The sequence below is a fragment of the Podarcis gaigeae genome (assembly GCF_964106915.1).
Source record: "Podarcis gaigeae genome assembly, chromosome: 3".
Classification (NCBI taxonomy): domain Eukaryota; kingdom Metazoa; phylum Chordata; class Lepidosauria; order Squamata; family Lacertidae; genus Podarcis; species Podarcis gaigeae.
This window is the reverse complement of record NC_139680.1, coordinates 79,219,412-79,246,854: the sequence shown is the minus strand read 5'-3', so window position 1 is coordinate 79,246,854 and position 27,443 is coordinate 79,219,412. Positions and strand designations below refer to the sequence as shown.

Here is a 27,443-nt window from a genome sequence, read left to right as displayed (position 1 = left end):
TCAGGGTCCCTTCCAACTCTGCAATTCTATGATTCAGTTATTTCAGTACTTGTGTCTTGTCTATTAAACATGTTGCTTCTAAAGTTTTGAAGAATTTGCTTTTAAATCAATTTAGCACTGTCAAGAGGGACGCGGATGGTGCTGTGGGTTAAACCACAGAGCCTAGGACTTGCCGATCAGAAGGTTGGCGGTTTGAATCCCCGCAACGGGGTGAGCTCCCGTTGCTCGGTCCCTGCTCCTGCCAACCTAGCAGTTCGAAAGCACGTCAAAGTGCAAGTAGATAAATAGGTACCGCTCTGGCGGGAAAGTAAACGGCGTTTCCGTGCGCTGCTCTGGTTCGCCAGAAGCGGCTTAGTCATGCTGGCCACATGAACCGGAAGCTGTACGCCGGCTGCCTTGGCCAATAAAGTGAGATGAGACACAAGAATTACCCACCGTGGAAGAATGGCAGATGAAGGTTATAGACTATATGGGACTGGCAGAAATGACCGGCAGAATCCGTGACCAGGGAAAAGAGACGGCGGAAGAAGATTGGAAGAAATTTAAGGACTATCTTAAGAAACATTGCAAGATTATTGAATGTTAGAACGATGTTGACTTAGAAATTAAGGGGTTTCTAGCTGTAATGATTATGTAATTAAGAAAAGAAAGATTAAAAATTAAATTAGAAATTAGGGGAAGGATTTGCTGAATTGGCTTGATTAGAGATTGGAATACAGAGAGGGGAGGTATGAGGTGGTCGGGAAAGTAAGTTATACGACTATAAGGGATTGAAATTATACCTGTTATTTGTTTTGTATGTATGTTTATCTTATTGTCATTTTTGTTTTCTTTTTTTTCTTTTTTGTTGTTTTTATGTTATATAATTTTTTGAAAACTTCAATAAATATTCTTAAAAAAAATAAAATAAAGTGAGATGAGTGCCGCAACCCCAAAGAGTCAGCCACGACTGGACCTAATAGTCAGGGGTCCCTTTACCTTTACTTTAGCACTGTCAAGAGCTGTGTAAAAGACTGATTCAGACAACATCCATTAAAAAACCCTATTGTAAACAAAAATTCATATTTATTAAAAGCATTTATATACCACTTACTATTTCAAAGATGTTACCGTATTTTTCGCTCTATAGGACACACTTTCCCCCCTCCAAAAATGAAGGGGAAATGTGTGTGCATCCTATGGAGTGAATGCAGGCTTTCGATGAAGCCTGGAGAGCGAGAGGGGTCGGTGCGCACCGACCCCTCTCGCTCTCCAGGCTTCAGGAAGCTATCTGCAAGCCTTTGTAGCCCGATGGGAGCTCCCACCTGGCTCCGAAGGCTTGCGGATAGCAACCTGCAGCCTGAAGCCCAGGGAGCGCAACGCTGCCTGGGCTTCAGGCAGCTATCCGCAAACCTTTGGAGCGCTCCCCCAGCCCGCAAGCTCTGGGAGCGGTGGCAAGGCTGCGCAATCTTGCCTCCGCTCCCAGACCTGAATTTTTTTTTCTTTATTTACCCCCCTAAAAACTAGGTGCGCCCTATGGTCCGGTGCGCCCTATGGAGCAAAAAATACGGTATATCACTAAAATAAAAACACAACCTCAAACCAGTTAAACAGCAATATAAAAGCATTCAAAAGTGAATAAAGCAGAAATTTGTAAGATTCAAACATGTAAAAAAGGTTCAATCTTAGATGTCGGGGAAAGCCTGAGCAAAAATATGTCTTCACAATACATCTATCTGGAGCAACTGGTGGTTGCTGTTTCATGAATGGCAGATGGAAGGGCATTTCACAGTTGAGGAGCAACAGCAGAAAATGCTGATTTTGAAGTCATTGCCCCAAGACATTTAATGGGGTGTGTGGTGCCATGAGAATCCCCCCCCCCAGTTGATCTAAATGAGCTTAAGGTCTAAAATGGGGCAGGTGGTCTCTTATTCTTGATTAACCTGAAGGTTAGTGTATAAATGTCTGGTCACCTGTTGTACTGTTGTGTTATAATGGTAGTCATTCCTGCCATTCATCTCCCACAAGATATAATTTGCTTCAACAGTCCCAATCATGTTTTCACGCTCATATCTAGAAAGAACAGAAATACAGTGTCATGTCTCTGTAAAGGACAAAAAAAGACCAAAAACAACAACAACAAAGCCATACTAAGGGTATACACTACTGTAGGCCAGAGTTCTTGCCAATAAGGCAATTTTTAAAAATATGGAACTGGTGGGGAATTGTGGTAATGAAGATAATATCATTCTTTTATCTTTCATCTGATTGGGATGGTCAAAGAAAGGGCTTAACGAATAAATATATATAAATACATATTTTCCATGGGTTTATAGTGTTTAAAAGCTGCTTACAAGAGAACAGTAGGACGAAATGGACGTGCGTAATGAACCTCTATTGGGCAACCAAATAGGGCAAAATTGTACTCTTGCTCCTAGGAGAAAGGTAGGTTAACATAAATCTCTCCTTGCCTTCTATTTGCATCAATAGTATACTTAATTTATTTATTTATTTATTTATTTATTTATTTATTTATTCACTTTATTAGTTGCTTGGCACTTAAGGAGTCTCCAAGTGACTTACAAAACTTAAAAGCATAAAGCATGGCAGAGAATCAGAAAGAAGTACATTGTATTACAATAAAAGCTTTGCAAACGCCACAAAACAGCAGAAAAACCTTCAACAGAAAAACGCCATTACAGTTGTACCTTGGTTTTCAAATGCCTTCGTACTCAGACGTTTTCGCTCCCAAATACTGCAAACCTGGAAGTGACTGTTCCAGTTCGCAAACTATTTTTGGAAGCCGAATGTCCGACGGGGCTTCTGCGGCTTCTGATTGGCTGCAGGACCTTCGTGCAGCCAATCAGAAGCTGAACTTTGGTTTCCAAATGTTTTGGAAGTCAAACGGACTTCCGGAACAGATTCCATTCAACTTCCAAGGTATTACTGTAATAGCAAAACCATCATAATCTCTCAAATGCTCTGTAGGTACCGGTATGTTTTTACCTCATGCCAAAAGCAGGACCTGGTTAGGGAAAGTGTTCCACTAGTGGGAGCTATAACTGAAAATTAAATGTGTAGTTCTTACCCAGTATTCTCCCTGTGTTTTGACCCATCGATATTTCCTAATGTGAGGAAAAAAAAATAAAGTTTGTCAATAGTAAGGACAATGTTTTATTTATTTATCTATTTATCTATCTATCTATTTATTAATTTATTATTATTATTATTATTATTATTATACCCCCACCCATCTGTCTGGGTTTACCCAGACACTCTGGGTGGCCCATAGCATATTTTAGAACATAATAAAACATCAAACATTAAAATCTCCCGGATACAGGGCTACCTTCAGATGTCTTCTAAAAGTCAGATAGTGTTTTATTTCCTTGACATCTGAAGGGAGGGTGTTCCACAGGGAGGGTGCCACTGCCGAGAAAGCCCTCTGCCTGGTTCTCTGTATAATTGCTTCTTGCAGTGAAGGAACAAGCAGAAGACCCTTGGAGGAGGACCTCAGTGTCTGGGCTGAACAACGAGGGAAGGAAATGCTCCTTCAGGTATACTAGACCAAGGCCATTTAGGGCTTTAAAGATCAGCACCAACACTTTTTTTTTTTTAATAATAATTTTTATTAAAGTTTTCCAAATTAAAACAAATCAAAACAAATTAAATCCAATCTATAAACTTTTTGCCAATAACTAGGACTTCCCCTCCCTACCCCCTCTTGTGTTCCAAATCTTCCAAATAAGCAATTAAATTCAACAAGTTCTTATCCCCAAATTACACTCTTCATCAATAACCCAATTTATCCAAATTCCCATCCCCTAAGATCGATCTATACCCTTCCACGAGTTTCCCCCTTTCAAACATAGTACAGATGGAAATAAGATAAATATGAATAGTAATTTTACAGCCTTTGGATTCCAATTTTCCCTCCCCTCTTTCCCCTTTGCGTTTCACCTATCCCTCCACTTCTAATATCTTCCTGGAGTTCCCACATTACACTATGTCCCTCAGGTTCTTTGCCAGTCTTTAATTACGGATGTCCAATCGTAGAAGGAGTCTATCAAATAAGGGCCCATTTCTTCTATCCAGGTTTTTATATCCGGGAGTAAAAACTCCAATTTTGTATCCATAAGCTTGTCAAACCTGAATATCCCAAATGTTCCCCCAGTTCTGTCCAGTTCTTGTTATTTCCTTGTTCTTGTCAATCATTCTCCTCCTTTTTATTTCTCTCCAACACTTTGAATTATGCTTGGAAGCATGCTGGAAGCCAATGAAGATCCTTTAGGACTGGTGCTATACGGTCCTGGCGGCCACTCCCAATCACCAGTCTAGCTGCCACATTCTGGATTAATTGTAGTTTCTGGGTCACCTTCAAAGCGGTCCAAGCGGGAGATAATCAGAGCATGTACCACTCTGGTGAGACAGTGTGCAGGCAGGTAGGGTCTCAGCCGGCGTATCAGGTGGAGCTGGTAAACAATTGACCTGCGTCGCCATGGACAGCTATGAGTCCCAGCCTGCACACCTGGTCCTTCAGGGGCACAGTTACCCCATTCAGGATCAGGGAGCCCCCCCCCATGCCTGCCTCCTGTCCCCCAAAACAGTACGTCCATCTTGTCAGGATTCAACCATAATACGATAGCCACCATACATCCTCCAACTGCTTCCAGACACTTACACAGGACCTTAACTGCCTTCATTGGTTCAGATTTGAAGGAGAGGTCAAGCTGGGTACTATCCGCATACTGATGAACACCCAGCCCAAACCCCCTGATAATCTCTCCCAGCAGCTTAATATAGATGTTATTGCCTATAATGTGTGATTAGGTCTCACACTTTAAATTTTAAAGTCACAACTGCTCCTCCATTTGCCTCCTCATTTTTCACTACTAAATAGCTGTGCACTCCATTGCAATTCCCGAATGCTCAGTCCTCAAAAGGAAAAAGTGAAACGAGAAAATTAGGAGAAAATATTTAGCAGATTGAGGATGAGAAGGGAAACGGAGCCACTTTCGCTTAGCTGACAAACCAGCAACTTCCAGCTCCTCTTCTTGTCCCCCCCCCCGCTCAATTTCAGCTGCTCATTATAAAGAGTTTTGGAACTAAGGACTACTAGTTTCTGATTTTGCTTCTCCACACTCCTTCATCCCAATTCCTTTCCCTTTTGTGCCATGGCCTTTAGATTATAAACCCAAGAGCAGGGTATTTCATGACTGATCTTTGTAAACCACCCTGGAAGCCTTTTTTCACTGGAGAATAATTTTAAAAATCCTACAAACAAACAGGCTATGGAACATGGCTGAGAACAGGCATCCTATAAAATAAAATAGAATTTATTTTTTTAAGTGCTTTTTCTCCATTGTTTATCGTTAAACTTGTAAAATGTTTTTCCTGATAATGACAACCACACCCTCCAACAAAGAACTGGAAAGATGCCTTTATTTGCCCTTGCAGTGGAACATGTTCAGTAAAAGTGGAGTGTTTTAATGAATTATATAAGTATATACCTTAAGTTTTGACAACATATATATTGATTCATGGTTCTTGTAATATCTGCCTATGATATACCTATGCAGCTACTGTCTTTAAAGTTTTGTTTTCTATTGATGTGTTAGTTTTGTTACAGCTTATGGACAATAAAATAACATATTTATCTTATTTACACTTTCCATATAGCAAAAGGATATGGTGGAGTATAAATTTAGCAAAAGACTTAGTAGCAAGCTCACTATTGTGTTTTGGGACAGACTAAATGGGTTTGCCAGCAAAGTTAAAATACTGCTGCTTGGATGATCTTTAGGAGGGAGGAATTTTGTATCTGGATTCACTATGTCAGTCTCAGAAATGATCAGCACTATCAGAGTTGGCAGCTCTGATGAATGACAGCATTAAAAAAACAAAAAAATAATGCCTGTACTCTACCACCTACAGAACACTTAAATAAATTGGAAAAGCAGTCAAAAACAATCTATTTCCATCCATATTTTATATGAAGTTTCTTACGCGGGTATTTTGAATGTAAAAGTTTGATTGCTACAATTTGTGGGTCTGTGGACACAAAAAAGAGAAATACAATTATATAAAGATATTTATGATTAAATGATAGTTTGAAAATATAGCACAGAATTTATTATGGTCCTTCTACATTTTATATATTATTAATATTCTTATTATTTCATTTATATATATCTGAATGCCAAAATAGGGTTCTAAAAGGTTTACGAGGTATAAAACCAATTATATTAAAATATAAACATCCATAATTAAAATACACAATAAAACAATCTAATGAAAATAACACAGCAATTTAAACAGAGGTCTCTGGTGAAGAGTTCAAGAGAATGCCTACATAGACAGAAGCATCTTCTAAAGCTGGAAGAATATCAGTACAAATGCAATTTCTTGCATTTCAGTAAGGAGTGTACAGTTGGCCTGCAACTTACACAGAGGCAACATTCCAAGGGTTTGCATGCAAAGGCAGGAAGACCCCTGAAACTGCCACCACATGACTATCCTTATCTTACAGGAAGTGGTGGAGGAAGAGGGGTGCTGGGTGCGGGGTCCACCCTGGGTTTCATCACCGGGGGGGGGGGGTTGACAAAATAAGTTGTTTAAAAAAACTGGGCTCACAAAACTTTTTAGGAGGGACGTGGTGGCTGTGGCTGGATGGTTAGGTGGGAGCCAGTTGAAGTTAAATCCTTCGAAGACAGAGGTCCTCTGGCTGGGACGGGACGATAAGGGATTGAGGGCGCAACTCCCATCTCTTGCGGGGGTGCAATTAGTGCCAGCACCGTCCGTTAAGAGTTTGGGTGTAATCTTCGACACCTCCCTTTCCATGGAGGCGCAGATTACAGCTATAGCAAAGGCGGCATTTTTTCATCTCCACCAAGCTAAGCAGTTGGCCCCTTACCTCTCTCGCCCTGACGTAGCCACTGTGATCCACGTGATGGTCACCTCCAGACTGGATTACTGTAACTCGCTCTACGTGGGGCTGCCCTGAGACTGACCCAGAAACTCCAGCGGGTGTAGAATGCCGCGGTGAGACTCCTTATGGGGTCTTCACTGCGAGATCACATTTACCCGGTCCTATACCAGCTGCACTGGCTCCTGGTGGAGTACAGGATCAGGTTTAAGGTGCTGCTTTTAACCTTTAAAGCCCTATACGGCCTAGGACCTTCGTACCTACAGGACCGCCTCTCCTGGTATGTCCCACAGAGGAACGTACGATCTTCAAATAAAACATCCTGAAGGTCCCAGGCCACAGAGAGGTTAGGCTGGCCTCAACTAGAGCCAGGTCTTTTTCGGCTGCGGCTCCAATCTGGTGGAACGCTCTGTCACAAGAGACTAGGGCCCTGCGGGACTTGACATCTTTCCGCAGGGCCTGCAAGACAGAGCTGTTCCACCAGGCCTTTGGTCAGGGCGCAGCCTGACTCCCTCCTTTGGCAATCTCTACAGAACTTTAGCTTAATGGTTGCCATCAATTTGATTTTAATTAATTTTTATAATGAAATGTTTTTAGAATGTTGTACTATTTTATTGTTGTTAGCCGCCCTGAGCCCGGCTTCGGCTGGGGAGGGTGGGATATAAATAAATTTTATTATTATTATTATTATTATTAGGTACCTGCAGGCTCCACGCTGCCTCAAACGACAGCGTGGGACTTGCGTCTGCCTACTACCTCTCCCTCAGCTGCCCTACAGCTGAGGGGGAGGTGGCGGAGAGGCTCCAAGTGTTGGAAAGGCTTGCCCCGCACTCATGGGTGCAGATCGCCCCGCCCCTGATTGCAGGACATGCCCCCACACCAGGCACTGCTTACTGGGCTCTGGGAAGCATGTGGGAGACCTCTGGAAGGCTGTGGGAGCCTCCAATGAAATCTTGCAGGGCTGTCCAAAATCTTGGGAGCCTCCCACTGCCTTCCAGAGGCCTTGCATGACTTTCCCAGACCCCAATAAGCAAGGTGAAGGGCTTAAAAACTGTCCCCACAGCAGGAAAATGCAGCTCAAAAGGCCTAGGATTAATATGAAGGAACTTTAAGTTATCTGAATTTGCTAAAAGTTAGTATTACTTCACAGCAGGCATAATTAATAGATCTCACTGTCACAAGCTGTGGTGAGGTGACAGTCACTGGCTTAGATGACTCTTAAAGGGACAAGACAAGTTTATGAAAGATAAGTCAATCAACAGCTATGAGCTGAGAGAGGTAACTTGAACCCCCAAGATTGGAAGCATGGTGCCACTGAACAGCCTTCTCAGAGGGAATACTATTGCTTTCATGCCTCACTTTGGATTTCTGGGAGCAGGATGCTGCGGTTAGATAGACTTTGTTGGTCCTGGTACATAAGTGTTCCTTGCGTTCACAGACAGGTTAATTTATCTCACTCATCTGCCCTCAAAACAGGGTTTCTGAGGTGGCTAAAACTCATAGTAAACTGCAATTAATAAACAAGATAAGACCAGTTATACAATACAGTCAACGTCAAAGAAAACCCAACAGCACCCAATCTGACTATAGTATCTACATTTTAGTTATTTTTTGCAATGTAGAACATGGAGGAAGAAGGAAAAAATAGCATTGTTACTTGCTTTTCAATAGCCAGGTCTCGAAATACAGGACATCCAACATTTATGTGCGCTACCTGAAAAGAAGCACATTCTAGTAAGCTGACAGTTTCTGCCATCCATCACACATAATGGCCAAAATATCAGTGGGGAAAAATAGTTTCTGTTCAAACTCACACCACTGTAATGGCACTGTGTGGGGGGGGGGGGGAGGGGAGAGAGACAGCACAGATCTAGGTTTAAAAGCTGACATTTGAAAGCCAATTTTTGTGATTTACATGCATGCAGTACAGTATTAAAATATATGTAACAAATAAAATAATGCATTTTTTAATGTGCCTTCCAATGCACAACATGGCTAGAGAGGTCCCATTGATCACATACTTAACTATTGCCATTCATCTGATTTGAATTGATTTTATAATGAAATGATTTTGGAATGTTGTATCATTTTAATGTTGTTAGCCGCTCTGAGCCCAGCTTCGGCTGGGGAGGGTGGGATATAAATAAATTTATTATTATTATTATTATTATTATTATTATTATTATTATTATTATTATTATCTCCTAAAGAAATCAATATACAACTTTAGCTAAATTGTCCCTCATTTGGAGGTGTCAAGCAGTTCACTCTCCTAGAAACTACTTACTCTTGGTAGAAAGCAAATTCATAAAATACGGTACTCTGGCTGCAACCCTTAGTATAATTACTTTGGATTAAGTCTCACTGATCACTTCATTTCCAAGTATATGGGGTTAGGCTTGTCTTTAATTTTTCTAACTTTTATTGCAGTTAGTGGACCTAAATTGGTTATAGCTATTCATTTCAATGGGTCTACACTGAGTTAAAGTTAAATATAAGACTGAGCCTGGAAAACTGAAACATCTTAAACCTACAATAGCAGGCTATATCTCTTACAGATTTCTAATTCAAAAACTGAACTGAATGAGGGTGATCAAATCAAGTGATAAGAGATTGAATCAATTTTTGTAAGGGCTCATTAATGTATTGCTGACAAAATTATGCGGTGTCATCGCTGCTCAAGGAAGTGCTTGAAAGAGTAAATTCACCCTAACTTTAAATCTCTGTGCTTGAATAGCCATTCTAACTTTAGGCCCGGCTCCAACTTCTCTGTTGGGGGAAATTTTATTGAACAGGTGACTGTGGTGCCATTTCAGATACCCATGACTGAAATAATTTATGAATAACTTGACATTTATTATGAATAGTATTGACATAACTCTTCTTATCATACCTGTCAAATTATGAAGGAATGGGTTTCCAAAACCCAAAAACTGACTGTGCAGGCAGTTTTTAAACTGCACCAAAATCCCCATTTCTCCTTAGCTAAAATGCATAAACTTCAGCCGTTCAGCAAATGCAAAACAAGAACACAGCTCTCTCCCTTATCAGTTTGACAGCAAGACTGGCCTCGACTCTACCAGTAGAACAGACACAGACATATCTTATGTTCTGAACACAAATGATGCAGAGACCCAAGTCTGGGACTAACGCCAGAGCATGTTCTCGGAAGTAGTGACCTCTTGCTCCAAGATAGGAGTAGGAACAGGAATATCCTTTTATGGTCAGGAGTGCAGGAAGGAAGATCCCTTTATGGTTGAGAGTACCAGAGCAGGAACATATGTGATGTCAACCTGTGTACGTACGCTGACGTGGTTGGGCTCCTAGGGGAGGAGTGAGAGGGTGCCTGGAGGATATATAAACTGCATGAAACCTGTCATTTCTTTGTACTTGCTGTGGACTCACCATGCAGGTGCCTTCTGCTATCCGGAGAGCAGAATAAACTCTTTCTTTGAACCAACCTCGGTGTCATTTTGACTTCCTTCCTCCTGTCCCGGAGCAACGCAGACCCAATCGGTGAACTCCAATAAGGCTACACTTACAGATTTGAAAATAAGGGATCAGCAGCCTCGGAAATAAGGGATCAGCAGCCAAAATAAGGGATTTTCAGAGCACAGGGATGTTTGACTTCTGAGCCCCTCCGAGCCAAAGGCAGAAAGCCCTGCCAGTAGTCAAACGAAGCCTCAAGCGGTGGTTCCCACAGCGCAGCAACCCGGCAAAGGGGGTGCAGCAAGGAAAACCACCGTCACCTCTCTGCTGGGAAGCGCTGAGCAAAGGCGAGACCCTAGTCAACGCGGCCGATTTGATCGGCACAAGGCATGCAAGCTCCACCCTCCAGTCATTCTTAGACTCCTTATTGGGTGAGCAACGCAGCCAAGCAACACAGTTGGAGCCTCCCTCCTCCCTGGCCGGCAGGGAGGGAGGGAGAGAAGCTGCTTCCTTTGAAATCCAGAAAATTTAGGGGACATCATCAATAAGGGACAGCAGCGGGACACGGCGCTGGGATAAGGGACTATCCCGCCAAATAAGGGACGGTTGACAGCTATGCTTCTTATCTTTTATATTTTATGATTGTTACATTATGTTATGAATGTATGTATGTATGTTATGCTGTATGTTATTCTGAAGCCTTTGGGCAAAAGGCTGTATAAAAATGTTTCAACAAACAAACAAGCAAGCAAGCAAGCAAGCAAGCAAGCAAGCAAGCAAACAAACAAACAAACAAACACAGTCCTCCTCAACCCTTTATCATATGACGGCAATATTTTTAGACTGACAGTAATTCCAGATGGGCAGTTTATTGAGCATTCGTCTTGATTTTTTTTGCACATATATATGCAGGCTATATGACACTGCCATTTAGTAGTTGGTATCTTGTGTAATTTTTTATCACTTACCATCAAAAGTCAGAAAGGGGAAAGTTAACAAAAATTGCACTGGTGAGTGTATGCTAACAACCACTAGATGGCAATGTCATATAATGTCACAACCACAAAAAGTGTGAACAAATCAGGATAAACTCAATAAGCTCAATAAACAGCTACCTGAAAACAGTATTTTGATTGTTTTGGTGGACAATCTCTGAAAGTCACAGCAAGATCTTGATTTTATTGGACTTATCAGTGGCTTTTGTCCCTGGTATCGTTAAAGTATCAGATATTATACTGCTGGTGACTATCCAAGGCAAACACTTGAGATGGTTTTAATTTTACCTCTCAATATGTACCCAGATAGTGGAGACAGAACTGTGTCTTGTGAGGCTCTTTTTATTTGGTAATGTTTGTCATTTAATATTTATGCAAAACTGCTGGGAGAGAGAATGTGGAATTTAAGAGTTTGATATGATTAATATCATGATATTGCCTAACTTTCTGCTTCATTCTTTCTCTCTATCATCCATTAACCAGAGCATCCTTGGTCCTGAACTTGTTGGTGTCTGAAGGCTACGGTCTGCTGAATAAGGAGAATAAAACTGAACCTGATGTTGATAGAGGATCCAAGGAGGCTGGAGCCCTTGCCACTGACTGAGGCATTTCCCTTGATAGAGTATGTATGCAGCCAAATGCTGCTTAGCGTACAGCTGCTCCTGACAATCCAGGTTGTGGCCAGGAGATTTTTCTATCTGATCTAACCTCTGTCCTTCCACCCAATATGAATGGCAGAACTGTATACATTGGTACCTCAGGTTAAGTACTTAATTCGTTCCAGAGGTCCATTCTTAACCTGAAACAGTTCTTAACCTGAAGCACCACTTTAGCTAATGGGGCCTCCTGCTGAAGCACAATTTCTGTTCTCATCTTGAAGCAAAGTTCTTAACCTGAAGCACTATTTCTGGGTTAGCGGAGTCTGTAACCTGAAGCGTATGTAACCTGAAGCGTATGTAACCCGAGGTACCACTGTACTGAAAAATGGGGACCAGGCGGTCAGCAACATCTATCAGCTATTATTGTATGACTAGGTGGTAGTTTTCTAAAACCTCTGGTTTCAGGAAGGGCCACTTCAAAAGGGGCCACACCACCCTGGCTCCTGTCAAGTTCGGCAAGAGATGGGGCACCATGATGGCAGAAGTAGTGTGTGTGTGAGCAATTCCCATTTAAACTCCCATTTAAATATTGTGTACCTCACAATATTTTATTCCATCCCTCCTCTCACTGGGAATGTCTGTAATCCTCCTACACACTTCAAGCAGCAGTATGCGGCTCTGTCCTTATTGGGGTTTGGGGGGGGCGGGGTTCCCCTTAGGATTTCCCCTCTAATGTTGTTTCTGCACACCATGTGGTCCTCCAAGCCAACTTTATCTTCATTTGATATAAAGTCAGACATTAAAGATCTCTATCAGGTATTTTTTTAAAAAATGAAAGTTTTTGCAACACTGTATTTGTTAGTGCTTAAGGTACTATGGTATTCAGTTGTTTTCATCCTTTTTTAAAAAGAAAGATTAGCATCTCATGCTAAAAACCTACCTTGTTAGGAGTCATACATGTTCTTCCAGTGAGGGAAGGTTCCACTTCAATTGTCATAATACCCGTTGAACTAATTCTACAAGGAAGTACCAGCCATAAAACAGGTATATTTAAGACACTTAAAATCAATCCTTTATATAATACTTATGTGTTGCTTTCACAACTGATATTTATTTCATTATCTGTTCCCAAAATTCAAATCCACAAACTTAAGTTTTTAAGAGTTCAGTCTTATACTTGAGATTCTGGCTGGGGGATTCAGGGTCTGGTGGAAGCACCGCAATACTGTCAGAATTTATCATATATTGCTGGCATGACCAATGTGCCAGTGGAACTCCCACAATCTGCCAACAGAGCACTCTGTCAGTAGAACTGTTCCGCAAGCAAAGATACACTGGCAAAGCAGCCAAAACAGGATAGAGATGATGAAAATGAGAGTGGAAGCATGGCTACCCATTGCAACATGGTGCACCGACACGGCTGGGGGTATGCTAAGGGCCCAAACAAATCTGGCAATGGTGTTTGCTGTCAGTGTGGCCACTTGTATTTATCATTCATTTGACCTTTGAACTAAAAACCCCTTTGCATGAGAATTGTTGCTTCTACATATTGATTTCCTATCTGAAATAATGACCTCAAGCTTTTATAGTAACATCCCAAAAGGGACCCAGTGCTAAGCAACAGGATGAGGGATATCAAGATTTTTAGATCCCATGCCAGGTTTGTGCCCAACCTGGGAATCTGTGTCAAATTTTGGTTCTTTGTGGGTAAAGAGAGAGAGCCAGTGTGGTGTAGTGGTTAAGAGCGGTACTCTCGTAATCTGGAGAACCGGGTTCGAGTCTCCGCTCCTCCACATGCAGCTGCTGGGTGACCTTGGGCCAGTCACATTTCTTTGAAGTCTCTCAGCCCCACTCACCTCACAGAGTGTTTGTTGTGGGGGAGGAAGGGAAAGGAGAATGTTAGCCACTTTGAGACTCCTTATAGGGAGTGAAAGGCGGGATATCAAATCCAAACTCTTCTTCTTCTAAAACTTGGTTCATTTAAGAACTTCAGACTTCAAGCAAGAGATAGCAGTTTCTGACCCTCAGCTAGCAGGCCCAAGATATACTGCATCTGCTGTATATCAGTATCCCAAGGACAGAAATTGTTATTTACTAACTAAAGTTACATTTTTCCACTGTGCTGTCATAAGGCTCTATCATTCAACCTAGGTTCTGGAAATTTGCAGCTAAGTAGCCCTGTGATTGGCTGAGAAGTGGGATAACAGGCAAAAATATATAAAAATACCTTGTATTCCTTGCCCCAAACTAACCCCTCTGCTAGCCTCCTGTTTATCCCCATCTTGTATTCTGAGTTTTCGTTGTTGAACTGACTTGTCAAGCCACATCTCTTTGAAAAGTCAGAGCGTGATGATGAAGTGTCTTAGCTTAGGTTGTCGGATTTATTTATTTTTAGTATATTTTCCATTATATTTCTAATTTCTTAATTGACCTCCTAAAATATTTTCTTCCTATTTAGTAACAGGGTTCTTAAAGGTAAAGGTAAAGGGACCCCTGACCATTAGGTCCAGTCATGGCCACCTCTGGGGTTGCGGCGCTCATCTCGCTTTATTGGCTGAGGGAGCCGGCGTACAGCTTCCGGGTCATGTGGCCAGCATGACTAAGCCGCTTCTGGCAAACCAGAGCACGGAAACGCCGTTTACCTTCCCGCCAGAGCGGTACCTATTTATCTACTTGCACTTTGACGTGCTTTCCAACTGCTAGGTTGGCAGGAGCAGGGACCGAGCAACGGGAGCTCACCCCGTTGCGAGGATTTGAAACGTTGACCTTCTGATCAGCAAGTCCTAGGCTCTGTGGTTTAACCCACAGCGCCACCCGCGTCCCTCAACAGGGTTCTTACCACGGTATTATTTTATTATTCTTAAACATATATGTTCTACATTTTACTGTGGTTATTTAGAAAGCTGCCTTGGTGTAAACCAGTGCCTTAGATCTCTTTGATCATACTTAGCTACCATCCAAATGGTTGTTTTTGCTGGAGGCTTCAGACAGCAAAGCATGGTGACTTAGCTCTTGCTCCCTGGAACCTCACAGGGATCCCATAGAGCTACAGGCGTCTTCTGGGCCTGAAGGAAAGGACTCTTAACAGGAGTGGTGGCAGCATACAATTTGGGGGATTTGGTTGGACACTGAACCCTATAATCTTTACATAGTGGCATCAGCTGGAGATTAACTATTCAGAGATGTGTGCCCTAGCTGAGATACAATTAATTTGGAATTTATTGAACGTTGTCTGAGCAATATGTTTGGGGTAAATCATTATAGACAAAAGTAAGTGGACAAAAGTTTTTTTTAATACAATATATGTTTATGTGGCAAGGACAACACCATTCATTGAGTACCTTTTTCCTTCTCTTGTTTGTACACCAGAGAAACTGATCGGTAACCTTTTTTTAAAAAATGCGTCTAAGATTGTCTCAAGCTTCCTCAAATACTAGACTTCCAGAGTTGGAAACCCAAATAGTTTTAGGCTTTGGATCTTATGCTAGAGCCCAGTTTGCCCAAATAGAAATGGTTTTAAATTGGTGTCCTGGAGAAAAACTTTTAAATTACGTATGGTGCCAAGGAAAAACAAAATTCTGCCTTAATAAGTTACATAATTCTGGTATGCAATTTCCCCAGAGTTTTCACATTGTAAACTATGGCTTGGATCCAAAGAATGTGAAACTAGTTCTTGGAGCCTAGGCAGACTTTATATCAGCTCCCCGTGCCATGTGGCAGATTGTGTTTCAAACTGAGACAAATTTAAAAAACAGGCTGTGATGTGTCATGGAAGAAGCAAGCTGTTCAAAGGGTTTAGTTTTATTAAAAATAAATAAATCTTGCATTAGTGCAAGCCTCTTGCTTGAGGGTGCATGCATACAGGCAAATGTACTAATCTTCACAAAAAGGAAAGAGAATAGTTGAACTCAAATTTATGGGCAGATACTAGAAAAGATTATAAAGAAATCAATCTGTAAGTATCTTGATAACAATTGCAGTGATTAATAGGAGCCAACATGAATCTGTCAATAATAAATCCTGCCAGACTAATAAACTCATTTTTAAAAATTAGGTTACTAGATTATGGATTTTGGAAATGCTGTGATTTTTATTTCTCTTACTTTCAGAAACACATTTGACAAAGTTCTACATATTATTTTGGTTACTAAACAGGTTAAGTGTGGACAAGTGCTCATCAATTGTTCCTCATCAACCCGGAGAGAGACTTTGAATGTGCTGCTGCAGGGCTCTAGTCTGGGCCTGGTTTTCTTCAACATTTTTAGTAGTTTTATAGATGAAAGGGAGGAGTGAATCATGAAATTTGCCAAAGGCACAAAACTCAGAACTGCTACCTAACATCTCAGAATGACCTTGATAGAATGGAAAGCTGGGTCAAAAATAGCAAAATGAAACTCAAGAGATATATGCAAATATCTGTTTGCTTTCGTATCTGTTTTGCAATACATTTTAAAATTTTCAGGTAAAGGATGGCAGGAAACATGGCTTGGCAGTAGTACAAAGTTCTTGGGATTGTAATAAACCATAAGCTGAATGTGAGTCAGCAAAGTGATCCAGCTGCGAGGCAGCTAATGTGATTTTAGGCTGCTTCACCCAAATCATAACATCCCAGTAATGAAAAGTGGTAGTTCCACTTCATCCTATACTAGTTAGACCTCACATGGGAGTATTGTGTCCAGTTCTGCACACCACACTTTAAGAGTGATATGGTTTGCTGGGGGAGACGGGAGGCTGTATGCCTGAGCCCTCTCCTAATTACTGGATCCAGCACAGATTCAATTCCTGAAATAGTCAGGCTAGCTTCCTGGTGGGGTAGTGTCCCTCTAAGTATGAACCATTAAGGCAACAAAGGAAGTAGCTCTGTGCCAGATGACAAATAGATGAGCCTCCTTACTTCTACTCGCTGGTAGTTAGAAAGACAAAAGCCAGAGTTGAAGGTCTGAGTTATGTGAGCTAGAAGCAAGGCTGCAGGCTGGGCAGCTGGGAGAAGGAGCCATGCCTGATTTCTGCTTGAATCCAAAGCTGTGGCTATTGGGGAAGCAACACCTTCTTGAGGTGTTAATGTGGTGTCCATCAAGCTCATGTTGTATATATGTGTAAATAAACCATATATCATAAAGATACCACAGTCTCCAGTGTCCCTCATTCCAAAGGAAACTGAATCCTGGGTAAGCCTGGAATCTTGCACTGCTTGGAGATTAGGGTGGCATGCAATAATATAGATAAATGAGAATGGGGTGATGAAGATGTTAGGTAGTATAGAAAATAAGTCCTATGAGAGAAGGTTAAAGGAATTGGGTATATTTAGTATGCAGAACAGAAAACTGCTTGAATCCTGCTTACTGGTTTCCCACAGGCACTTGTCTGGCCATTGTGACAACAGGATGGTGGATTAGATGGGCTGTTGGCCTGATCCAGCAGGTTCTTCTTATGGTCATGTTCTGAGCAGATGAAAGGGAGGCCTAAACTCCAGTGGCCCCTGTCAGAATTGGACTATAATAGCAGCATTACAACTACATCATATTTAAAGTCCTTGTGGACAACAGAGGGGTTAGTTAGGAACTGAGCTACAAAGGACACCTTAGGATACAGCTGCTGAATGTACTTTACTCTGAGAACAGCTTGTGAATATTACTGTGGCTAACCAAACACCTTTAAATGAATTTGTGGGAACTGCTACTTATATGGCTGGCACAATAATAAATTTCACTGGGAGGCTGGGTCTGTAACCCATATTGATATTTTGATATGTGTAATTTTGAACCATCCATTGTTGAAATAGATACAATGAAAAAAGATATTGCACTTGATTTACCTCATTTGAGAGTATTGACTGATGATTTGAAAATGCAAGGTGTAGTTAAACAATGTCAAAGCTCTCATCATAGTAAAAAAGGGAGATCTTAAAGAAAAATGGTGGTCCATCTCAGAAGGGACTTGGACTAAACCCATGGCCCCACTTGTAAAACCAAGAATAGATAGGATCCCCAAATTAACAGCTCCCAGAAGGCTTCCCAAGATGCAACGTGGTCTTTGGAATTAAAAAGAAGTTCCCCAGCCCTGAGCTAGTTCCAATAAGCCTTCAGTGTGCTTATGCTATTGACACTTCTGAAACGTAAATGTAACCAATAAATTGTTAACCATTTTCATATTTTAACTATCATTATACTTACATTGCATCTTCATACTCTCCCTCGGTTGAATAATCATGGTCATGATAAAGTGTTACAGTCTTTAGATATAATAAACAACAACAATGAATAGTTAGTCTTAAAATACCATATATTTAAGGGCTGCAGGCAGGTAACATTACTCATTATATCAGAATAAAACAGGATACTAAAAGTTAAAAGAACAAATTATATAAAATATAAACTCCACTTTATCCTAGACATTTGAATCCCTGTAATGTAGGTAAGGTTATATGGAATCTTTTAGAATATTCATGTGCAACTTTGTATGTATTTAGTGAATCATAGAACTTGATTATATTAGTTCTTATTGAATTAGTTATTTAAAATATTACAGTGGTACCTCGGTTTAAGAACAGTCCAGTTTAAGAATGATTTGGTTTACAAACTGAGCAAAACCAGAAATAGTATCTTGGTTTGAGAACTTTACCTCGGTCTAAGAATGGAATGCGAATGGTTGAAGGGCACCGGTGGTGGGAGGCCTCATTAGGGAAAGCACGCCTCGGTTTAAGAAGAGTTTTGGTTTAAGAACGGACTTCTGGAATGGATTAAGTTCGTAAACTGAAGTACCGCTGTATTATAATAGCCCCTTTCTGAGCTATCATGACTGAGGAAATTGTTGCACCCATATTTATAGGCTTCATGTAGAAGTGTAAGTTCATAAATCTGGTTCATCCATGGAATTCCCATTGAATTAGAAACATGCTAGTAGCCTTGCATATGTCTGTACCCAGTAACATGTCTGAACCAGACAGCCTGACCCAAGAAAGAAACAAACAGGAAGAAAAATGCAAGATTCACCTACCTGATTCTTAGTACAAATTCCACGTGCTATTTCATATTGAATAGAGTTATTTTGCTTCAGCAAGTGTGACCTGTAGATTGTAACTTCTGTGGACAATCCCACATTTTCCAGAAAGACAATCTGGGCCCAAAAGGTCATATTTGTTCCCATATCTAGATAGTAAGTATCTGCTTCCATATTGTGCTGAAATGATATATACGGACAGACCTCTCCTAAAGGATTTGTGGCACTAAGTACTTCGGTTTTCAGTGGATAAGCCTTGTAATATATATGAGTACCATTGTTTATGAGCAAAAAGAAGTCACCATGCCCATTCACAAATATGGCAAAGTCTTTGGCGTCAGTTTCCCAAGCACTGAGCTTTAGAACATCTTTCATATTAAACTTTAAGAAAAACATGTCATTGTTTTTCATTTTGATCACAGTGTTTCCAGCACTGCCTATAAAAAGGAGAGAGAAAAATAGATAGAGCTTAATATAACATCTGGTTTATGTATATAATTATATTACTATTATCAATAAAAGTACAATTCTTTCTTATCTTTTCAGTAACAGTGGTTAATTGTTTTAACAAACATTTGTCCTTAGTACAAATTAGCCTTGAATAGTGGCAAAAATTATCTATAGAAAACGTATGTTTGTGATTCCGGACATTCATTATTTCTTAAAATTATTTGTATAGTGTCCTTCATTTCCAAGGTGATTTCTGGGGCACATTGTTTTAAATTAAAATTGGGAACACACATTATTCTTCCTTTCAGAAGGCCACATTTTCTTCTCTCATATCCAACAACAATGTGCAAACATCCTGTTCAACTGTAGGATGACCAATTAATGTTACCGTACTTCCTGGCAGCCACCCTCCCAGCATGCAGCCAAACTAGGGTTCAGGGATGAATGTGAGTCTCCTGTAACTGAATTATATTGCAGCCTCTGCCAGAGAAACCTGGGGTATTGTTATTCCCTTACTTAGGATAATGTCATTACATACATCTGGTAGCTAAATTTTGCAAGGCACACATCACCACACCTTATATTTATTTCAGGTATACAAACTCCTGAAAACATACTAGTGACCCTGGCAGAATTTTGGAAAGAATTGAGGTACACAGTCCAGAAGTTGGTATATGAAGTTAAGTTAGCTAGGATCACTCCTCCTGTATGAAGTGCTAGGTGGAGAGAGATCTTGGAATGTATGTCAACACTAAGATGATATGCCAAATGTTAATTATGTGTATGCAGATGTGCAATTGATTACAGTGGTTCCTTGGGTTACAGACACTTTAGGTTACAGACTTTGCTAACCCGGAAGCAGTACCTCGGGTTGAGAACTCTACCTCAGGATGAGAACGGAAATCACATGGAGGCGGTGCAGCAGCGGGAAGCCCTATTAGCTAAAGTGGTACCTCAGGTTAAGAACAGTTTCAGGTTAAGAATGGACCCCTGGAACTAATTAAGTTCTTAACCCGAGGTACCACTGTAGTATGTTCTTTCTCTCAAGTTTGAACTGCTCTCCACTAATGTTTATGATACTTTCTTATAATTTAACAGTTACACTATCTTATTATGAATAATAATAGTAATAAATGTGTTACAATTCATAATTTCCAACAAATGCTACTCCAAAGAAAAAAAGATCTGCAAAGAATACATCTGTGTTTAGGAGTTAACATTCACTTTTTCTTTTTGTAGTTGTTATTTGGCTTCCTGAAATCTAGAAACTTGTGTCCCCTCACCCACCAAATATGAAACAATGATACAGCATATAGCTTGATACAATACAATATTAGGCCTCTTCTCACTAGTGTAATGTGTAAACAGGATTCCTACTGAAGGTGGGAGTATGCATCAGTATGTGTACCCTGACAAAAGAGAGGGGGGGGAGAGAGGGAGGGAGAGAGAGAGAGGGAGAGAGGGAGAGAGGGAGAGAGAGAGAGAGAGAGAGAGGGAGAGGGGGAGAGAGAGAGAGAGAGAGAGAGAGAGAGAGAGAGAGAGAGAGAGAGAGAGATATTAACTGTGCCTTGTTTGACAGAAGGGGAAGATCAATCATACTTTTTGGATGACTCTGAGGGTCATCTAGTCCAACCCCCTGCAATACAAGAATCTCAGCTAATGAATCTGCTGACAGATATTCATTCAACCTCTGCTTTAAAACTTCCAATAAAGGAGAGTCCACCACCTTCCAAGGGACAGCTCTTACTCCCACAAAGTTCTTTCTGATATTCAGTTGGAATCTCCCTTCTTGTAACTTGAATCCATTGGTTCAGGTCCTACCATCAAGAGCAGGAGTACACAAACTTGCCCGAGACATGCAAAAGCCGCACAGCCTTTTTCACACAAATCCCACTTTCCATTCACCCAGGAAGCCTTATCAGAGTTCAAAGATACATTACAGCCACGTGAAAGCACTTGAGGAGCTTGCATCCCTTCCAGTTCTACAATTCTATGATTCTATGACTCATCACCAGAAACATGTGCTGCAGAGCTCTCACAGCAAGAAGCTGAAACTTGAGAAGCCAGAATGTGCTTTTTGGAGATAGGTTGTAGCAACAGCAGCTACAGATAAGCTTTGCAATGATGAGCAAGCTAAGACCTTCCTCTTGGACCAGAGAGACAAAGAACTAAACCTCATTGCTTGTTTACAATGCGTTATTTTCTTGTCTTGTAACATTTATCTTATTGTAACTAGTATTTAAGACTGTTCTACTGTTCTATAGTAAAGCTTTGAAACTCCTTCTTGTGGTGGAGAAAATCCAGTTCTACATGAGATAAAGATCAGGAATTCTGCTGAACTCCTCTAACTCCAAGTTGCGAGGGTGCTTTGAGCAGGGTTTGGATGCAGCAGTTGAGTATCTACCCCAACACAGCTTTTTACTACTACTACTCCTACTCCTACTATTATTATTATGCCAGGTAGATTAGTGGCAGTTGTGGCTTCCACCTACCAGGTGAACCACTGGTGAACAGACGGAGGTATACTGCCTTAAGCTCCCCTCCTCTGAGGGCCCCCCAATTGCACTGTATTCAGAATCTTGTTTATAGCTTTAATAGCCATAATCTCTGATACACATTATGGGAAGAGCCCCAGTGGCCTGCCACTGATACGTATAGTAAATTTAATGGATTCAAGCCATTATTGGCTTAATTTATATAACTACTCACACATTAGAACTTTGTTTACAATGGACTCAAAAAGTAGTAATCTGAAAATTATAGCATCAGCCCCTAGGAAATGAACAGGATGTATCCAACTGCCATAGCTGTGTCATCCTCCTGGGAAGCTTTTTACTATAACAACACCTGCATATCTAGGGACATACAGATCCCCCCCATCATTTACACATGTTCAATTAACACATGACTGTGCATACGTGCGGCCCTGGAAACCCAGATACTGGGGAGGGAGACCTGATGAGCTTCAGCAAAGCCCCACTGAGCCTCTGACACCATCTTTGGGCTTCAGGGAGGGTCTCCTCATGAGCTGGAGGTGCAGCGGGGCTTTGCTGAGGCTCCCAACTAACAGCTGTAACGCAGGAAAGTGCCTGGTGCTAGTGTGCTTTCCCATGCATCAGCTGTTAGCTGGAAAGCCTAGCTGTGCTTCAGGGCAGCAGGGCTTGATTGACCAGCTCAACTGATGTGTGGGAAAGAAGCTTCCTTGTGCATCAGCTGTGCAAGACCCACTGTCTCTTTGGCTCCCGAGAGCTGGAGGGGCAGCAGTTCCTCATTGACAGGCTCAGCAGACGTGGGAACACTTCTTCCCTGCGAGTCAGGGGGGCTATGTTGAGTTGACAGGCAACTCTCAATTTTATGCAATTTCACAGACATGCGCAGGGGTTCAGAACATAACCCCTGTGTAAATGGGGAGTCACCTGTTGTACTTTCAAACACTATGCATTTATGGCTTAGGTTACACACTATAATTGCTAAAATCAACTAAAATAACAACAATTTCCATTAGTAATTTATATCAAAATATACTATACTTAACCAATAACAACTTGATGAATAACTGTTCCTAATGCTGTTGCTGATAATTCCACGCCTGTCTCAGCATCTTTAATATATCCGGTGAATTTGCTTCCTTTGTAAGAATAAATAATCTTGTCACTGTACCACAGCAGCATAGATGATGATGCTCCAAACACAACTTCCATGTACAGAGGGTCACTTGTAGGTGCAGGCAGGGAAAGATCTCTCAAGAACCAGTGGGCCTCGTCTTCATTAAATCCTGCCACAAATAATTGTGCGGAGGTTCTGCATCCAGTACAAACCAGTAAGACTGAAATTTCAGAAGGGACTGAATCATAGCAAGCACTTATTACAGCTAAAGTAATGTGGTCTTTGAATCCTAACACACTCCTTAAGACATCTACTTCCATGACTAGAACAAACATATCAGTTATATTTCTTGATGGGTACATGAGGAATATTTCTGTTTTTGTCCACAGGACTGCTTCACTTAAATCTGATTCCAGCACCTTGGGCGTCGGATGAGATAGAGAGAGAAGCGGTGGGAGAGATAAATAATAAAATTCAGACACTGTAGGTATTGCTTAAAGCTCCGTCTTAAATTTATCATAAACAATATCAAAACATTCACTGAAAAGTACCATATTTTCCCGTCTATAAGATGCCCCCATGTACAAGATCCTCTCCCCTATTTGGGCGGACTCAATTTTAAGCAAATGAGGGGAGATGGCCCAAAGTTGTTGAGCTTCTTCCCCCCCCCCCCCAGCTGCGGGCAGGAAACACTCCCGAGTTCGTTTCCCGCGTGCAGTGGCATCAGGGGAAGTTGCGCTCCCGTTGGCCAACCGGTTGGCGGGAGCACAACTTCCCCCGATGTCGCTGCACGTTGGAAACGATCGAAGAAGTGTTTCCCGCACGCAGCCGCATTGGGGGAAGTTGCGCTCCCGCCAACCAGCTGGCTGGCAGCACACAGCTTCTCCCCCTGCATGCAGCTGCGGGCAGGAAACACTCCCCAGATCATTTCCTGCTCGCTGCAGCATCAGGGGAAGTTGCAGTCCCTCCAACCGGCTGACTGGCGGGCGCGCTGCTTCTCCCTCACCATGCCACTACCTGTGTATTGGATGACCCCAGTTTTTTGACACAATTTTTGAGTCAAAAAACCTTGTCTAACACACGAAAAAATAGGGTAAAAACAGTTTGAGATATAACAGATTTGCACTTAAACACTGAGTGCATGGAGTTGCATGCAGATAAGAGTCAGTCCCAATATAAATAGTATTTCCCCCACCCCCAACTGTTATTTGCCATATTAGGAAAAATGTATGCCTATACACGTACATTTTTCCTGTTTGCCAAAATGTAAGGAAATCTGATCTGATCACAGATCTCCGTTTGCTCCTTTGAGGTAGGGGTTTAGAATCTTCCTTTCACTTTATTCTACTAGCCTTAAACATTGCACCTGTTAAAAATTCTTCTGGATATTGGTTTTTTGGCAGAACCTGACTACAACTGGTTCTACGTTATAGAAAAATTGCATTTTGGATGCTTCTTGCATCACCATGAGAATGGTGTGTGTGCTTGATGAGAATGGCCATTTGTAGGGAAGCAGGGTGATGCTGCACAAACTTGGCAAGTGGTAGGCATATAATAAATCCCATAATGAGGAGTTTGCTCAAAAATCCTGAAGGAGAGGAAACCTTTTGAAACTGCAGGGAAAACGTTGCACATAAACTGTCCTAGTCATTTCCCTAAAGCTGTTTGGCCTGTCTAAGCTATGTGCCTCAGCTCTTGGTCAGGAGGAGGAAGGTCATACTTGAATGGCTTCAGCGGACAGCTGCCATTTGGCTCCTGGTCACATTATTCCCCTTTTCTTGACATTCATTAAGTTGAGTTGCTGTTGAATGCTATTTTGTGGCTGCTAACCTACTAACCAGACAGATCGAGTCTGGGAACTGAAGGAAAGCCCTTGCCCTTGCAGCCAGTGCTTTCTGAGTGTGCTACCTGTCAACCAAGAGGATATGCTTTACAGTACTAAACTATCGCATCCCGGAAGCTCTGGGCAGCAACAGCTGCAATGTTTTTTAAGTTGTGGTGGTATGAATAAAAAATAAGTCCATATGAACCCTCTAAAATATAAAATATTTTGAATAACTCACTTGAACTGGATAGTTCCTTAGACACCAGATTCTTTCTTTTATCCCAAGAATTCCGCTTTCTGGAAGTTTATGTTGTTTTCCAACTCTGAACATCTTGTCATCGTTTATAAAATAAGCAGAATTGTCTATTAAAAATACAATGTGTAACTGTACTATGGCTACATCATTTACTTTCTGAGCTACAGCTGGATCTAATACAGTGGAGGGAAATGTGATTCTTTTTGTATGTCTGAACTCATCATGTGTTAGGAAAGCTCCATAATTTGTCACCACAACTGCTTTAGTTGTATGACATGCAGACCATGCTATCATGAGCTCACTACCAGCTGGAGTCGAGATAGAGACATCATGTACGTTGACTGGAGGAATTTCTGATTTTGCCATGATAAAAGGAGTCCGGGCAACAAAACAACCCTGAAAAGTAACTGGTTTTCCACTGATTACTCCAATGATGTAATCTGAAATGCTAGGCACGTTAATTTCCCAGTATCTAAAAATAGAAAAAAGCATCATATGATTACACTTTATTACCCTAAATCCAAGCATGTTAAATGGAAATTTCTATTAGGATCTATGTAACATAATTCCACGTTATCTTATAGGATTGCAGTGCATGTCACCATTAGAAAAGCAGCAGTTCAAAAATTTGTATTATCAATGCATGTAGAATACAGCTATTGTGAAACTATTCATATGCACCAAGCTACAAACATTGACAAATGATATACTAGAGTTTGGAAGAAGACTCCATTTCTTGAGCTATCTCATTTGCTCAAAAATCTGTGTATTGAGCGAATGAAATAACTCATGCAGATGGCAGGCAGAATCTGAAACTCCACTCATAAAATAATAAAAAATAGTTCTGTACGCAACAACGAGCTCTTTAGGAATGCTGAAAACAGTCTCAGCAAGCTCAAAACTAGGAATGAAAGAACTGTCAATTTCAGTTCTTTCAGATTCTCATTTTTCCAGTCTTAGGTTCTGCATATTTCTGCAGCAATTTGTGAATTTTCTTTTTCAAAATAATCATGAAAATTCATGGCATTTTAGTTTTAATTTCTCCTACTAAACACATTTTTGTGTGCAGTTTTGACTAATATACACATTGTTGCAATTTATCCTAATACAATGCATTTTTGTATTTCATTTTCATAACTATATTCATTTTTATGTCCACTTTCTCCTAATATATGCATTTTGTAAACACTGTTTTCTTGGAGATCTGCATACCAAATTTCAAAAACTGTACAGTAAGTGTGAATTTTGAAGGGTGACTGTGTTTCAGTTCACATATTGTTTTGTCCCACACCATAAGAGGTGCCATATAATCGTGGGTGGCTCATGCAGGGTTTATATCTGGCCTGTGTTGTCCTTATTGATAATTGGGCTCATCTCAAGAGCAGTCCACCTGGCTGTGAAGGCATGGCTGCTGTCTGAATAGGGTTGGAAATGGTGCCTGGCAAACTGCTCCATAGCACACCCTCCTTTTTACTGTTACGCCAGGAGGATCAGCAGTGCATGTGAGTTCGGCCAACCAAGCTGCTTGCTGGTGGAAGATGGACTTCTCTCACCTTGGCTTCCCCTTCTTTGGGGGACTAAGGGGTTGTGCTAAATTCTCACCTTCCTCCAGCCTGGTGGAGTCAGAGTTTGGATTGCAATTTATGTATTTTTTACATATACCTCTTTAAAAAAAGATTTGTGAAAGTACTTATTAGATTAAGACCATCATCAAGGCTCTAGGCACTTCCTGGAACTAATAGCCCTTGATGGGAATGTGCATGAGGCCCAAATATTTGTTCCACAGAAATGCAGGTAATGCTTAGCTTGATAACTAAGATCAGGAGAAACTGCTTTTAGGAGTGCAGTCAGGAGAAGAAGATTTAATCTTCTTCCACATCATCACTCAAGTGACTTTTCCTCATGTTAAGAATACATATGCATTACAATATACATTCTCATTAGGAGGTGCATCAGATATGTCTATATGGATTTCCCTTGCTATACTGGGCCACGTATACCTCTAGGTTAGATTACTGCAACAAGTTCTATGTGAGGCTGCCTTGAGTGTATAAATCCAATCCTGACCTGACTGAAAGGTAAAGGTAAAGGTACCCCTGCCCGTACGGGCCAGTCTTGACAGACTCTGGGGTTGTGCGCCCATCTCACTTAAGAGGCCAGGGGCCAGCGCTGTCCGGAGACACTTCCGGGTCACGTGGCCAGCGTGACATCGCTGCTCTGGCGAGCCAGAGCCGCACACGGAAACGCCGTTTACCTTCCCGCTATAAAGCGGTCCCTATTTATCTACTTGCACCCGGGGGTGCTTTCGAACTGCTAGGTTGTTAGGCGCTGGGACCGAGCAACGGGAGCGCACCCCGCTGCGGGGATTCGAACCGCCGAC

The 27,443-nt window shown here is 41.4% G+C and overlaps 1 protein-coding gene across 14 annotated transcripts in view; it reads right to left on the bottom strand.

Moving 5' to 3' along the window:
* Window positions 1–27,443, bottom strand: part of CATSPERE (catsper channel auxiliary subunit epsilon) — a 52,476-nt gene that overhangs the window by 6,950 nt on the left and 18,083 nt on the right. For all 14 annotated transcript variants that reach the window (XM_083732238.1, XM_083732229.1, XM_083732236.1 and 11 more), the window contains 10 exons: window positions 25,046–25,535; window positions 22,912–23,401; window positions 18,924–19,363; window positions 18,101–18,159; window positions 12,868–12,943; window positions 8,566–8,618; window positions 5,986–6,030; window positions 3,068–3,104; window positions 2,334–2,413; window positions 1,953–2,052 (listed from right to left, as the gene is read on the bottom strand). In XM_083732238.1, coding sequence (XP_083588364.1) covers window positions 1,953–2,052; window positions 2,334–2,413; window positions 3,068–3,104; window positions 5,986–6,030; window positions 8,566–8,618; window positions 12,868–12,943; window positions 18,101–18,159; window positions 18,924–19,363; window positions 22,912–23,401; window positions 25,046–25,535 — 1,870 coding nt within the window. The remainder of the gene's footprint in view (window positions 1–1,952; window positions 2,053–2,333; window positions 2,414–3,067; window positions 3,105–5,985; window positions 6,031–8,565; window positions 8,619–12,867; window positions 12,944–18,100; window positions 18,160–18,923; window positions 19,364–22,911; window positions 23,402–25,045; window positions 25,536–27,443) is intronic.